Genomic DNA, 15,924 nt, shown 5'->3' on the forward strand with positions numbered 1-15,924 from the left:
GGGGTCACTATGAGTTGGTTCCGACTCGATGGCACCTGACAACAAAAACAATGACTTTCTGGCTGGCTTTGAGACCCTACCTTGTTGTGCCTCAGTTTTCTCCTCTGTCAAGTGGGCACAATAATATCTGCCTCACTGGTTGTAATGAAAATTAAACAAAAAATAAATATGCACAGTGCTGGCTGACTAATAGGGACTCCATAAATACGTGTGTGTACACACATGTATACTTACATATACTGTATCACAGATACATTATGGATTTAAATGAGGCTGGGCTGGCTTAGGAAAATTGGTTTCTTTCATAAAAGAAAAATAAATAAATAAAATCCTGTGTTCTCATCTGTAAAATGGGAACATTGGTCTCAGCCTTATCTGCTTTATTTGTGTGAGAGGGTGCTGTGAGACCATGAATGTGAATGCACTTCAAGAACCTCAAAGCTCTGTGCACTGTGAGATGTTGGTTCACCTGCTGAGTCACAAAGCCCACCCCAAAAGGTAATTGTATAGGACCCCGAAGGTCATTGTATAGAGCTGACATGAAAGAAGGCATTAAATAGTGCTTGGGAAGCATACCTTTGTGCTTTTTGAAGAATAAGGATCTCCTCTTGCTCTGATCCATGGCCCAGGTCTGCAAGGGAATTCAGTGGTTGCTTATAGGATTCTCCAAGTGAACATTGGGGCTATTCTGTAGGAGGAGATCTTGAGTTCCAACTAACTCACCCACTGACTCAGAATCTCGTGGTAAAACAAAACAGAACAAACAAGCAAAAATCTCTTGGGGGTAGGCATGGAATATCTCCATCTTAAACAAGCTTTCCAGAATGGTCTTATACACACTGGTGGTGTAGTGGTTGTGTGCCGTTGGGTCGGTTCCGACTCATAGCAACCCTGTATTGGGTTTTCTAGGTAGCAAATCCTTAAGAGAACAGAAAGCTTTATCTTTCTCCTATAGAGTGTCTGATGGATTGGAACTACTAACATTGGAAAAGTCTTGCTATAAAGGTAAACTTTAAGATGGGCAAGGGGTGAGTTACCCATCACTGGAGGTAATCAAGCAGAGGCATCCAGGATACAGTGTACTAAGTGTCTCTTAGATCTGAATCAGCAGAAGGAATGGGCTATGATGATTTTTGGGGAAGGAGATTCCAATTGAGTTTATGCTCCCTTACCTCTGAGGAACACGTGATTCATCAGAACCACTTGGGTTTCATCCTCGAGGTCCTTGATCCAGGCCCCAAGCTTCCCCTCTGTGTGCTTCTCTACTTGCTCCTCAATGTGTTACTGGGCCTCCCTGGGGTCCTGGATGGCCTCGGGACCCAAGACTCTGAACCAGTGCTGGCCCATGGACAGGAGCCAATGGGGCCCCTGAGAAACAAGTCTGTGCCACAGGTCCTGGAAACCCTCCTGCATCTCAGCCTCAGGCAGTATGGTGAGGTTGAACCCCAGGCCTTCCTGGAGTTGGGTTCTGCTGTCAGGGAAACCCTGAGGGAGAGGGTGGCCAAGGCCGAGGAGATGATGCCTGGAGAGAAGAGAATGTTCTCACCATGGGGCATCCAAAGTCAGCTGTCTGTAGCAGCCAAGGGCAAAGTCAATATTGCTCACAGAAATCTTGTGGCAGGGAGGAGCAGGCCTCACAGGGCAGTCCTGGGTGTGAAGGTTCAGGAGGACAGAATCTTCGGGGTCAATGAGGGCTACACAGTGAATCACATCCACGAGCAAAGTGATCAGAGACCACCACCAAGCACCAGGGTCCTTGGCCTGGAAGCAATTGGGGGTGGAGGACAAACAGTAACAACAAAGAGTGATAGTAATTAAAGATAGTCATGGAACATCTGCTCAGTGCCAGGCACTGTGCAAAGTATTTCATGGGAGTGTTTGCTTTTCATCCTTACCACAGCCCTACATGGTAGGGTTTTAAAGAGATAGAAAAAAAGCAAAGTTTAAGAAGAACAAAGTTGGAGGCCTCTCACTCCCTGATATCAAAATTTACTACACAGCCACAGTGGTCTGGTACAATGAAAGATGTATCAGTGAATGGAAATGAATTGAGAACCCAGAAGTAAATCCATCCATGTACAGTCAACTGGTCTTTGACAAAGGGCCAAAACACATTAAATGGAGAAGAGACAGTCTCTTCAACAAATAGTGCTGGCAAAACTGGAAATCGATTTGCAAAACAAGACCCATTTGTCACACCATATACAAAAACTAACTCAACATGGATTAAAGACCTAAATGTAGAACCTAGAACTATAAAGATAATCAATGAAAACATAGGGACAAACTTAAGGACTCTAATACATGGTATACATAGACTATCAAACATTACAAAAAACCCACACAAACAGTAGAAGATAAAATAGATGACTGGAACCTCCTAAAAATTAGAAACTTACATACATCAAGGATTTTACCAAAAGAGTAAAAAGGCAGTCCACAGACTGGTAAAAAAATTTTTTTTGCAACAACATATTAGACAAGGGACTAATATCTAAAATTTATAGAAAACTGCAACACCCCCTACAAGAAAAAGGCAAACAACTCAATTAAAAAATGGACACAGGACATGAACAGACACTTCACCAGGGAAGGCATTCAGGCAGCCAACAAACATATGAAAAAATGTTCACAATTATCAATCATTGTTGTTGTTGTTGTTGTTGTTAAGTGCCATCAAGTCAGTTCTGACTTATACAGAGACGCAAATCAAAACAACAATGAGATATCTCACACCAGCATTAACAGCAAAGTTAAACAAAACAAAACAAAACACAGAAAACAACAAATGCTGGTGAGAGTGTGGAGAGACTGGTACCCTCCTACATTACTGGAGGGACTGTAAAATGGTCCAACCACTCTGGAAAACAGTATGGTGCTTCCTCAGAAAGTTGGAAATAGAAGTATCTTATGATCCAGCAACTCCTCTACTTGGTATATAGCCACAAGAAATATGAGCCAGAACACAAGAAGATACACACACACCAATGTTCATCACAGCTTTATTCACAATAGCAAAAAGATAGAGACAGCCTAAGTACCCATCAATGAAAGAATGGATAAACAAACTTTGGTATGTGTGCACAGTGGAATACTATGCAACCTTCAAGAATAACTATGAATCTGTGAAACACCTCCTAACATGCATGAACCTGGAGGACATTATGCTGAGTGAAATCAGGCAATCACAAAAGGACAAACCTTGCATGAGATAGTTAATGTAAAAGCTTAAGAAAAGGTTTCCATACTAAAATAAACATTCTTTGATGGTTACCAGAGATGTGCAGGAAGGGAGAGTAATTCGCTTGCTAGAGGGTTGCTGTTGTTGTTGTTAAGTGCCACCAAGTCAGTTCTGACCCATAGCCACCCTGTATAGGGTTTCTGAGCAGCAGATGGTAAGGTTGAACCACTGACCTTACAGGTCAAATGGCTTTTCAGTCTGGTGTATTAACTCACAGCACCACATCAGGACTTCATATATATATGTGGAACGAGAGATGTCATTGTTGACGTCAGATAGATCTTGGCTGAAAGCAGAGAATACCAGAAAGACCTGTGCTTTATTAACTACACAAAGGCTTTTGATTGTGTGGTCATGAAAAGCTATGGACAACATTGTGAAGTATGAATATTCCAGAACACTTAATTGTGCTCATGAGGAACCTGTACATAGACCAAGAGGCAGTTGTTTAAACAGAACGTGGGAACACTGAATGGTTTAAAATTAAGAAAGGTGTGCTACAAGGTTATATTCTTTCACCATAATTACCCAAGCTGTATGCTGAGTAAATAATCCGAGAAGCTGGATTATATGAAGAAAAATGTGGCCTCAGGATTGGAAGAAGACTCATTAACAACCTGCGATATGCAGATGATACAACCTTGCTTGCGGAAAGTGAAGAGGACTTAAAATATTTACTGATGAAGATCAAAGAGCACAGCCTTCAGTATGGATTGCATCTCAATGTAAAGAAAACAAAAATCCTCACCACTGGACCAATAAACAACATTCTTATCAATTGAGAAAAGATTGAAGTTGTCAAGGACTTCCTTCTTCTTGGATTAACTATCAATCCTCATAGAGCAGCAGTCAAGAAATCAAACCACATATTGTATTAGGCAAATCTTCTGCACAAGACCTTTTTAAAATGTTGAAGAGCAAAGATTGTCAGCTTGAAGACTAAGGTGCGCCTGATCCAAGTCATGGTATTTTCATTAACCTCATATGCATGCGAAAGCTGGATGGTGAATAAGGAAAACTGTAGAATTGATGCCTTTGAGTTATGGTGTTGGAGGAGAATACAGAAAGTGCCAAGGGCTGCCAAAAGAACCAACAGATCTGTGTTGGAAGAAGTGCAGGCAGAGTGCTCCTTGGAGGCCAGGATGGCCAAACTTTGTCTCTCATACTTTGGTCATATTGTCAGGAGGGACCAGTCACTGGAGAAAGATATCATGTTTGGTAAGAGAAAAAGAGGAAGATCCCCAACGAGATGGATTGGCCATGTGGCAGCATTGATGGACTCAAGTGTGGCAACAGTAGTGAGGTTGGCCCAGGATTGGACAGTGTTTCATTCTGCTGTGCATAAGGTCGCTATGGGTTAGTACCGACTCAATGGCACCCAACAGCAACAATATATATATAAGCTCTGGTAGCGTAGTGGTTATGAATTGGGCTGTGAACCTTAAGGTCAGCGGTTTGAAACCACCAGCCGCTCCGTGAGAGAAAGATGAGGCTTTCTACTCCCGTAAAGATTTACACCCTCGGAAACCATGTACAGGGTGGCTATGGGTCGGAACCGACTTGACGGCACTTAACAACAATATATATATATATATATATATACACACACGCACAACACTTTAAAAAGGTCTTGTGCAGCATATTTGCCTAATGCAATATATAATTATATATCACAAATATAACAAATATATGAGTTTGTGCTGGAGCCAACATTGCTTGGGCCAACTGCCATGTCCAACAATTGGATTTTCTTGGTGACCCATGAGGAGAGATTAAACCCGAGTAGGGATGACGGGAGATGAAAAATAAAAGAAAGACACAAGACACATTTGAAAATAGTATAGTTGGACCAGGTGGGACGCAGCACTCTGATGGAGATACTGCGGCACAGACCAAGGCAGCAAGTTCATTATATACACATCTCAAGGGAAGGTGCTTTTGGGAAGGTAAGGAGTACAAGAACATCTTGTACTGAAGGAGCCAGCAGTAAGCGGAACTTCATCAGAACAATTGTAACTTGTGGTAGGTAGCTGGAACACTGATTAGGGTGGCTAGAATGTTGTGCAGGCTGAGCCATAGGACATAGCTAAATACAAGGAAAGACCTTGCAAGTCCCCTGTCCCCTGAGGCAGCCCTGCAAGTTCCTCAGGAGCAGGACTTGACTTGGAAGCAGCCTGAGTTTCTGGACCACAACTGTTCATTTGCAATCCTTCAGTTAAACTACCCCCAAGTCAGGGACCTTTGGCTCAGCTGCTCTCTACAAGTTTGAAAGAGGATATTTACCTTTCAAGCAAACACAACTATGTATGTGGTAGAGCATTCTGCAGGCAAAATGATGAAAACTTCTAGATACTATTAAGTATCTTAAGGCAGTGAGTTGCTGGACCTGGGGGCTCAGTACTCTCAGTGGACACCATGGTCAATTGACATAACATAGTCCACAGACACAATATTCTACAAGCTGTTTAGGTGAGTAGCATCTGGGATCTTGAAATCTCATGAGCAGCTGTCTAGGGTACAACGACTGGTCTCTCCATGTGCAGAAGAAAGAAGAGTGATGAGAACTGAAGAGGTTTGGAATCAATTAATCCAATAGACCAATGGAACATGTGGACAACAGTCTCCATGACTCTGAAACCAGAGGAACTAGACGGTGCCCAGCTACCACTACCATCACCCTGAAAGGGGTCACATTAGAGGACCCCAGATAGAGTGGGAGAAAATGTGGAACAAAACTCAAAATTATAAAAAAACAAAAAAGATCATGTTTATTAGTCAGAAAGAGATTGGATGAACCTAAGACTATAGCCCTGGATAACCCTTCAGGTCTGGAAAGGAACCCAACCTAGAGACCCAGTTTTCAGCCAAGAAGTAGATAGGTTCATGGGGGAGGGTGGGGAGTGGAGCAGACAACAACATTAGCAAGGTCTGCTCACCATAGAATGGTCAATCACTCAACATCAAAAGGGCAACATTTTCCTAAGGACAAAATTGAGAAGGGACAGGAAGAGGGGTGGAGTAGAAGTAGGAACCACAGAGAGGAAGCCGGATCACTGTTGTTGCAGGGAGGGGACTATAATCATTGAGATAAAACCAAGTGTATGACTTGTTGAATGTCAAGTTGATGACTTGGTCTGCAAACCTTCTCTCAGTTCACAATAAAAAGCTAAGAGAAAAAAGAAAGTAGAGGTTCAGAAAGGTGCAGGTTCGATCAGAAGAGAGCTAGTGGGTGGGTGGGAGGGTGTTCAGCAGAAGGAAGAGGCAAGGAGAAAGGGAGATTGAGCTTGTGCCAGGCCAGACATTTATCTGAATGTGCAGCTCTTGGGGCTTAGGTGCGGGGCATGTGTGTGTATGTGTGCACAACTGTATAAGTACATGTGTGTGCATTCACGTATGAACATGTGGACACTGTAGGGGCACATGTGCTTGCACCTGTGTTTATACTGGCATGCGCATATTGCATCATGTAAGAGTGTGCATGCGTACATGCACATGTGTGAGAAGATGCACACATATGCATGCATGCATGTGTGCGAACACAGTGTACATTCATGTGCATGTGTGTGTGAGCACACATGTGTGCGTGTATGTGGGTGTGCCTATATGTTTGTGTGCATATTGTACATATACACAAAAAGCTGCCTGCCTGAGAGACTTGGTCCCCACCCACCCACCCACCACAGTCACCTCAAACCCAAACCCAGCCAACTGCTCTAAAGTCAATTCCCAGTCAGAGTGACCCCGAGTAGGGGAGCAGAAAACCTCATCCTCCTCTCACCCACAGCCCCACCCTCACTGGAAATGGAATGCTTCCTGAGCCTTCAGTGGATTATGTGGATTCAGCAAGTCCCTCAGGTCCTTTCAGGGAGACTTAGAGCAGACTGGACTCTCAGATAAACACAACACCTAGAGACTGCCCTCAGCTTAACTTCCACCCTCAGCACAAACAATCCACCAGGACAATCACCCAGCTCAGTTGGATTATGTGGAAATGTACTGGAGCTTGGGAATCAGTTGCGTCATTGTGTGGTGATGAGTCTCTATTCCACCTCCTACTTGCTGCCTAATCTTGGCTTACTTCCCTGAGCCTCAGTTTCCTCCCCTGCCATACTTATGCTCAAGGTTGCCATGAAGATAAGTCTAGTGAGGCACAGGGATTTTCTTTAGAACTCAAACAGGGCTGAGCAAATTGGAGCTACCCTCCCCCCCCCCTCAGGTTATTCTTTAACCCAGCATGTGTCTAGGGATGCCCACTGTGGCTGGTCACTGTGCCTGTCCAAAGATGCCCAGGATGGTGGACATACCTCTTACCTCCCAGGAACACAAGCTGCGACCTTTTAAAAGTTGTGATTACTTGTTCTTCTTTGGCAATTGTTGTTGTTAAGTGCCATCGAATTGGTTGATTCATAGTGACCCTGTATTGGGTTTCCGAGGAGCTGCTGGTGGATTAGAACTGTTGACCTTGTGGTTTATAGTTCAGTGCTGATCTTCGGCAAAAGTGTTTTTAAAAAACTGGAATAACTGGTTCTCCAGCAAAGTCAACAGAACTTCCTGCTCGAATGCAACACAGATGGAAAAGTTAATGTACACTCGACAGAAAGAGTATTTACAAAACTTTTGCAAGTCCACTTGCAACCACTGACCTGGTTGGGTGGCAAGGATGACACAAAAGTGGCCTTTGGACAGAGGGAAGAGGGGCAGGGATCCCTGAGTTAATGAGTACTGACCGCAGTTCATCACCTCACAATTTCGTTTATTATCATTTTATTTGGCTCTCCTCATCCACAGCCTTGAAGGAAACACCTGTTTACTAGCTTTTTGTTACTGCTGTGATTGAGACTCATTTAGGAGAGCTCCAGCAGGGTCCACAATGAGCTTCATTGCATGGGCGGACTCCTCTTTCAGTTTCTGTCCATCTTATTAATAGTAATACAGGCACTGTTGTTGTTGTTATTGTTAAGTGCCGTCGAGTCAGTTCTGACTCACAGCGACCCTGTATAGGGTTTCCAAGGAGCAGCTGGTGAGTTTGAACCACCAACCTTGTGGTTCAAACCAACCTTGTGGTCCAGTACTTATCTTACAGTGCCACACCAGGACTACTGCCACAATATTGTGAGTTCAGTTCCAGACCACCACAATAAAGCGAATATCTCAATTAAGTGAATTACATGAATTTTCTGGATTCCCATTGCATATGAATTATGCTTACACTTTACCATAGTCTTAAGTCCTGGAAATATTATTTGTTTTGGCAGTCCATGGTACTTTCAACATTCTCCTACAAATAACATTTGGTTATGTTCCGCTCATCCTGTGGGCATGCTTCTTTCTTCTTCTCTCTCCTACTGTGTTCCTCTAATAGTTCTTCCAAGTTCTTTTCTGTCTCTTTCCGTTACCTTTCTTTCTTTTCCTTGACCCTTCATGATGAGTATTTGTGAAGACTGTCCTCAAGCTCTTCTCTCTACACAATCCCAATGGCATCTCAGCCTTTCCCATGGCTTAACATATCTTCATTTTTCCAGATGAATTTTCCCTAGTGAACTGTAGACCTGTAGAACCAATTGCTTCCTGTTATCTTCATCATATCAGATTCTTTGTGTCTGTATCTGAGTATGTTCTTTCCCTAGGTTCCATCAAAGAACTCTGGTAGCGTAGTTCAGCAGTTCGAAACTTCCAGCTGTTCCATGGGAGAAAGATGAGGCGTTCTGCTACCTTAAAGATTTACAGCCTCAGAATTCCTATACAGGGTTTGCTATGAGTCGGAATCAACTTGATGACACTAAAGAACAAGAAACCCTAGGGGACAGTTCTGCTCTGTCCTACATGGTCACAATGAGTCTGAACTGACACAACAGAAGTAGTTATGGTGTTGGTTGACATCTTCGTAAAACGGGTGTTGGAAAAGTAGAAGCCTTTCAGGAATATCCAAATCTTCTCACTACATATTCTCTTTAACCTTCAAGTACCATCTTGTTTCTGGATACTTTTATTTTTCTTCATCAGCCACTTGTTGTTGTTATTAAGTGCTGTTGAGTCAGTTCCAAGGAGCAGCTGGTGGGTTTGAACTGCTAAATTTGAGGTTTGCAGCCCAGTGCTGATCCCCCAACGCCATACCAGGAGTCTCTGATATCTCTATCCTAGACCATTAAAAGTCCATCATTTGAATGACTCTCTGGTCGATATTTTCAAATTTATTCATTTTTCCACTCATAGTCCCTCTGTGCCTGCAGCCAGGGCCTGAGTGCCAGCTAAGCCCTTCTCCCCTCCATGCCAGCAGTGGGGGAACCCTTGACTTCAGTGGCATCTACCCGTCTGCCCTCTTGCAGCAACACTGGGCTCAAGCATCGCAGTAATTGTGAGGATAGTGCAGGACTGAGCAGTGTTTCATTCTGTTGTACATAAGGTCACTATGAGTTGGAACCACTTGACAGCGGCTAATAGCAACAAGCAGTCTGCCGTCTTGGTGCCTCTGTGTGGATTGATGAGCAGACTTGGAAACCACATACCTGTACAGGTTCATGGCATTATAATCTCCAATCCCCAACCCCTAAACCCAAAGTGTTGCGGGAGAGTTGATTTTGACTCATGACAGCCCTGTTGATTGCAGAGTAGAACCACCCCATAGGGTTTTCTTAGTTGTAATGTCTACGGAAGGAATCCTGGCAGTACGGTGGATTAAGTACTCAACTGGTAGCCAAAACGTTGACAGTTCCAACCCACCAGCCTCTCACCCCAAGAGACAGATATGGCAGTCTGCTTCTGCAAAGATGCCAAGCTTGGAAACAGTGTGCAGCGGTTCTACTTTGTCCTATGGGTCACTATGAGTCTAAATGGACTTAATGGCAACAGGTTTGTTTTTAGTTTGGGTTTTAATTTTTACGGAATTAGATTACCAGACTCTTCTTCCATGGGGTGGGTTTGACCCACCAACCTTTAGGTTAGAAGTTAGTATAAGAAACCTTTTGTGCCCCACAGAACGGATTCGAATCCCAAAGGGATCTTTAATTGTGCTGTTCAAAGTTGTCTTCCCTCCTCAGACTTCTGGCTTTTTGCTCCCCTGTATTCATACTTTGGACATGGTATAAGGAGGGACCGACCAGTCACTGGAGAAGGACATCATGCTTGGTAAAGTAGAGGGTCAGAAAAAGAAAGGGAGACCCCCAACGAGATGGAGACCCCCAACGAGATGGATCAGCACAGTGACAACAACAATGGGCTCAAGTGTAACACTAATTGTAAGGAAGGCGCAGGACCAGGAGGTGTTTCGTTCTTTGATACACAGGGTCTCTATAAGTCAGAATCAACCCGACAGCACTTAACAACAACAACAACAACAACATCAACAACTGGACTCTGCAGACAACATCTCTGTCTGCAGCATACGGACATGAGAGCCATCTGGGGGAACATCCTCACCTTTCTGCCCACAAACTTTGAGCCCCATTTTCTCCCACGCTGTCTTTTCTTTAAAACAGGAAGCTTGCCACACCTCCAGTCCACGGGATCCCTGAACTTAGCTTCCCACTCATCACTCTTTTCATTTTCAGTGTATTGAATTTTATTGCATTTAAAGAGACCAAAATGCAGTTAAAAGTGGGAAAATGGGAAGATAACACAGGTAGAGTGAGAGAAGTTCCCAGAGCTGGGAAAGGCCATCCTGTGTATCCAGGGGGCGTGGCTTCGGGGCAGAGCCAATCACAAGGGCCTAAAGTCAAGGGGCTCGGAATAGAATGGCAGGAGGAAACTGTCTGATTAAAGGAAGATAATTTATTGCTGCCAGGAGACCTCGGAGCCTGCGCATTGAGCCAACTATCCAAGTCTCCCTATGCATGGAAGGTCATTTATAGAGCGCCGTGGTCCCACAGCTATTGCTACCTTCTCAGGATGAGCAGGCTAGGAAGAAGAGGATTAAGCACACCTAGCTGCTCCGTGCAGAGGGCAGCTCCCTTTAGACAGTGGCTGGCTCTGTTCTTGACTGGGCAGGGAGCCCACCACTCAATGGGACACGCTAGGCTTCCTTAGGGTTGAAGACTTTGCCCAGAAAGAGGATGTCCTGTTGCTCTTTGGAGACGATGATAGTCAGGAAAGGTCTGTCGAAGAGCAGAATGGTCAGTGGGCCCAATCTTCCAGACATAGGGACCATTTTCACTCCTGTGGCAGCAGCTGCTTCTGTACCCAATTCAGCCACATCAATCTGAGCCTTATGGACCACCTGGGGGGACAGAGAAGCAGCAGGAGTCGGGGCCGGCAGGAGGCATGCATCCTGGCTTAGGGCAGTTCAGGAACCAACCATTATTGTGTTTTTACTATATCTACTTGGAAACCCTATACAGGGTCGCTATCGACTTGATGGCACTTAACAACAACAACAACTGAGGGGTCATGAGAGTACTGTTTCCTTGTTAGATGTGGCCATTCCTCCCACCAGCCATGCCAACTAATTTGCACAGTCCCATTGCACAAGTGTGTAAACTGAGGCTGTGAGTGATTTGTTTAACACCATGTAAGCAAAGAGAAGGGACTAAATGATCTGCATCCTTCTCTGAGTCTAGTCCAGAATGCTGTGCAGGGTCAGGGCAAGCACAAAGCAAGAGCTTTGAGCAGTAGCTTGACTCAGTTTCCCCATGGGGAGGCAGCCAAGTACACACTTCCTCAGATGGGCCAGTACACTTTCTGCATCTCTCCTCCAGTGTAAACATATTGGGGTTACTGACAGCTTATTCATAGGATGTGGCTTTGCACCCACCCCATCTGTCCCCATGCCCTTGGAGAAGGTGTGTTCAGAACTCAGTGCAATGCCCTGGGATGCAGACGAGAGGAAAACGTGGCCCAGCAGCCCCTGTGTCCTGACTATTCTGCTCCTAGTGATGCTGTCCAAGGTTCCCATGCCTACTGCCAGGATCTAGTTGTATTTACATTGCAATCTTCACATAGCCATTGTCATGTTGCCTATTTCCTGCCATGCCACCCCATTTTATAGATGATGAAACTGAGGGGTGGTGGATAGTGTCTGTACACAGGCAGTAGACAGTGGTACGCAGGGTGGAGTCCAAGTCCAGACTCTTCCTATAACAGTATTATGTGTCACAGTATATTGTGGGGGAGTGGGGTTTAGCCTCCAATCATGGTAGCAGGAGTTGAATTGAAACACGGGTGTCCTAGGCTTGGGGTGAGGGTGGCAGGCCCAGGGAGGGTGATTGGATAATGAGAAATGCAGTTATTTATCCTGGTGTGGCACTGTGGGTTAATGCTACAGACTGCAAAGCCATTTGAACTGCAAGGCCAGCTGTTAAAGCTCACCAGCTGTTCCTCAGAAACCCTATACAGGGTTGCTATGGGTCAGAACTGATTTGATGACACTTAACAACAACAACATTCCCCCTGGCCTTCACCATAGTTCAGATACAGAGGATGAGTTGACCAACGCTTAGAGATTTACCTGGGAGACCATCACGTTCTGGTCCTTTGTGATTCCTGAGAGGTCAGCCTGCTGGCTGAAGACTTCCTTTATGCCCAGCTGGGGAAGTACATCTTTCAGATTATAGTTGCTGGAGATGGAGAATTTAGGCAAGTAGAGCTCATGGATCAGTCTAGGAAGTGAGAAAAAAAAATCAGGACTCTTGTCTAATTTGGTCTTGCCTAACTTCCTCTCCCAGCCAGCCCTTTCTCACTAGAAGAAAATGACCTCTTCTTTAATGTATTCATCTCTTGAACACAATCTTCTTCTGTGTGTGTAAAAAATCCCATTATATTTTAATTACATTGCTTGTGAATTTTTTTTTTTTTTTTTTTTTTAAGGAATTGAGTGATAGTTTACATGGAAGAACATCAGCTTTACACTCATTCTATTGTATTTCATTTAATTGCAATGATTATAATCCTCTCCATGCATCATCAGACAACCAAAGAGTATACCCCACAGGCCTGCCCCGTCCCACACCTGGCCATCAGCACACAGCCCCTCTCCCTCCCTGAGTCCAGAGTCCACAGTCGCTCCATCTCTCCACATGATCGTCTCTGCCTCCATCTCTGGTGTCACTGCTTCTCTGGGTAGATTCTCACACTCTGCCCTTCTTCCTTGATGGTCCCAGGGTCCTCCGCTCCTGGACTGCACAATCAACCACTCCCCTCATTTTGTTACCAAACATCTGCCTTTACATTTCCAACCCTCACAGTCAGTCCTGATAGCAATTATTCACTATTGAACCTCAAGAGTCTTATCCCCATCTCCTTTCAGCATCCCGGTCCAGACAGGTTGGCAACCACTCAGTGAAGATTCTACCCTCCTCCATACCCTCTGGATCTAGGTTCCTTCTTGAAAGCTTATAAGCCAGTCACTTCATGCCTTTGTAGCCCCTCCATTTTGGGTAGCCAATGTCTAAGTTGCCCATCCCTGTCAACCCTGTGTACCAAGGAGGTGGGAATGATCCTCGCTGTAAAGATTTGTTCCCTCTTTTGAACTACTACATCCACAAGCATAGGTCAAGTTCATCAAATTGTAGTGGATTACTCTTTTTTTCCCTCTTTTAGTTGAGTTCTGATCCAGCCATTGAAGCCAGGTCAAGTGGGTACTATCTACAAGTATGGGTGTTCTTGTGCATTCCCCTCACTTCATATCAGCTGGATGCTTCACTCTCCGTTCTAGTCCTCTGTGGCCATGTCCCTGTCCCTGGGCCCAGGAGTCCCCAGGTCTTTTCATACTGCTGGCCAACCAGGTCTCAACCCAGGTTGACAGGAGTCTATTGAATGTGGTGGACTTAGCTCACAACTTCATTGCTGTTTTTCCCTCACTTCTCCTTGTCAGTAGACCAATGTGGTCACCAGCAAGCCCACATGCCTGCTAAAGTATTCCTCTTGAGTATTAGTCTTGGAAGGGGGTTTGCCTTGAGGGGACCACTTGCCTTGATGGCTCCTGGGCAAACAACTTGCTTGTTCTTGTAGTAGTCAGTCAGACTTCTGTTATTGTTTTTTACTTTTCCTGCCGGTCTTCCTTTCAAGAAGTATCTTCTGTTCTTCTAGCTCCTCCAGGAGGGTCTGCTTGTCCTTTCAAGTGGAAATCTCCCATCTCAGAAGATTCTGGATGGGGATCAGGATTCCACCTATGGTCTTATGCAATGAAAAAGCTCTGCAGGAAGCCTCCTTCACTGGGCAAGTTCTAGTCCCATTTTAGGTATTCCAATCAGTTACAGGCAGAAGACGGACTTACAAGCTTTCTATGGTGATGTTTCTGGCTATTCCTTTCTCTACCCCTCAAGTGTCTATTTTATAATAGTAGGCAAGGGAAACCAAGATTCAAAAGACAGCCAAGCATCTTAACATTAGTTCCCCTCTTTTACACATTTAAACCATGCCTCAATCTCTGTATCCCAGAGCCCTGTTGTTCCAAAGTCGTACGTACACCATTATTTAACTTTGCCCCACTTACCCCATGCAAACCTGTCTAAATGTTTTCCTATCCACCTTGTTCTTCCATTCTCTTCCTCCTTCTTGTGTATTGTGCCCCACCCCCACCCTGCACCCAAACTATCCTGTGTCTATCCCCTACCCTTTGTTCCACCTTCCCCTCTGTCCCCTCACCCCACTGGATACACCCTGGTAACCAGCAAAGAATTTTTCCCTTTTAGTGTGGGTACTTTTTCTTAAGCTTTTACAATAATGGTCATATGTAGTATTTCTCCTTTTGTGACTGAATAATTTCATTCAGCATAATGTCCTCAAGGTTCATCCAATGTTATGTGGTGAGTTACAGCTTCCTTGTTATTCTTCAAGGTAGCATAATATTCCATTGTGTATATGGACCAAAGTTTGTTTATCCACTCTTCCAATGATGTGTACTTAGGCTCTCTCCATTATTTTGCTATTGTAAATAATGCTGTTACGAGCATTGGTGTACATATATCTACTTGTGTTATGGCTCATATTTCTTGTGGATAAATACCAAGTAGAGGAATTGCTGGATCATAAGATATTCCTACTTCCAACTTTCTGAGGAAGCTTCATACTGTTTTCCAGAGTGGTTGGACCATTTTGCAATTCCACCAGCAATGTAAGAGGGTCCCAATTTCTCTGAATCCTCACCAGCATTTATTGTCCTCTACTCTTTTGATCTTCGCTGTTATTGCTGGTGTGAGATGATATCTCACTGTTATTTTGATTTGCATCTCTCTAATGGCTAGTGATAGTGAACATTTCTTCATATGTTTGTTGGCTCCCCAGATCTGCTCCTTAGTGAGTGTCTGTTCATGTCCTGTGCCAATTTTTTAATTGGGTTATTTGTCTTTTTCTTGCAGAGGTGTTGTAGTTTCCTATGTATTTTAGAAATGAGTCCCTTTTCTGATGTGTCATTGCAAAATATTTTTTTCCCATTCTATGGGCTCCCTTATTACTTTTTTGGTGAAGTCTTTTGATTCACATAAGTTTTTAATTTTTAGTATGTCCCAATCATCTATTGTGTCAACTTCTGTTTGCATAATTTTCAAAATGTTTGGTATTTGGGTGTATTGTTGTTATTGTTATTAGATGCCACTGAGTCTGTTCCAACTCATAGTGACCCTATGTACAACAAAACAAAACACTGCCTGGTTGTGTGCCAACCTCACAATTGTTGCCACTCTTGAGTCCATTGGTGCTGCCACTTTGCCTATCCATCTCTCTGGAGGTCTTCCTCTTCTTCTCTGACCCTC

The 15,924-nt window shown here is 44.2% G+C and overlaps 1 protein-coding gene across 1 annotated transcript in view; it reads right to left on the reverse strand.

The window, feature by feature from the left end:
* Nucleotides 1-11,249: 11,249 nt before the first annotated feature.
* SERPINA3 (serpin peptidase inhibitor, clade A (alpha-1 antiproteinase, antitrypsin), member 3) overlaps nt 11,250-15,924 on the reverse strand; it is a 28,234-nt gene continuing 23,559 nt past the window's right edge. Inside the window, exons 3-4 of the mRNA XM_006839547.1 lie at nt 12,681-12,831; nt 11,250-11,453 (exon numbers count right to left, since the gene is read on the reverse strand). Of these exons, the coding sequence (XP_006839610.1) occupies nt 11,250-11,453; nt 12,681-12,831 (355 nt within the window). The remainder of the gene's footprint in view (nt 11,454-12,680; nt 12,832-15,924) is intronic.

The sequence above is a fragment of the Chrysochloris asiatica genome, unplaced genomic scaffold, assembly GCF_000296735.1.
Source record: "Chrysochloris asiatica unplaced genomic scaffold, ChrAsi1.0 scaffold00025, whole genome shotgun sequence".
Lineage (NCBI taxonomy): Eukaryota > Metazoa > Chordata > Mammalia > Afrosoricida > Chrysochloridae > Chrysochloris > Chrysochloris asiatica.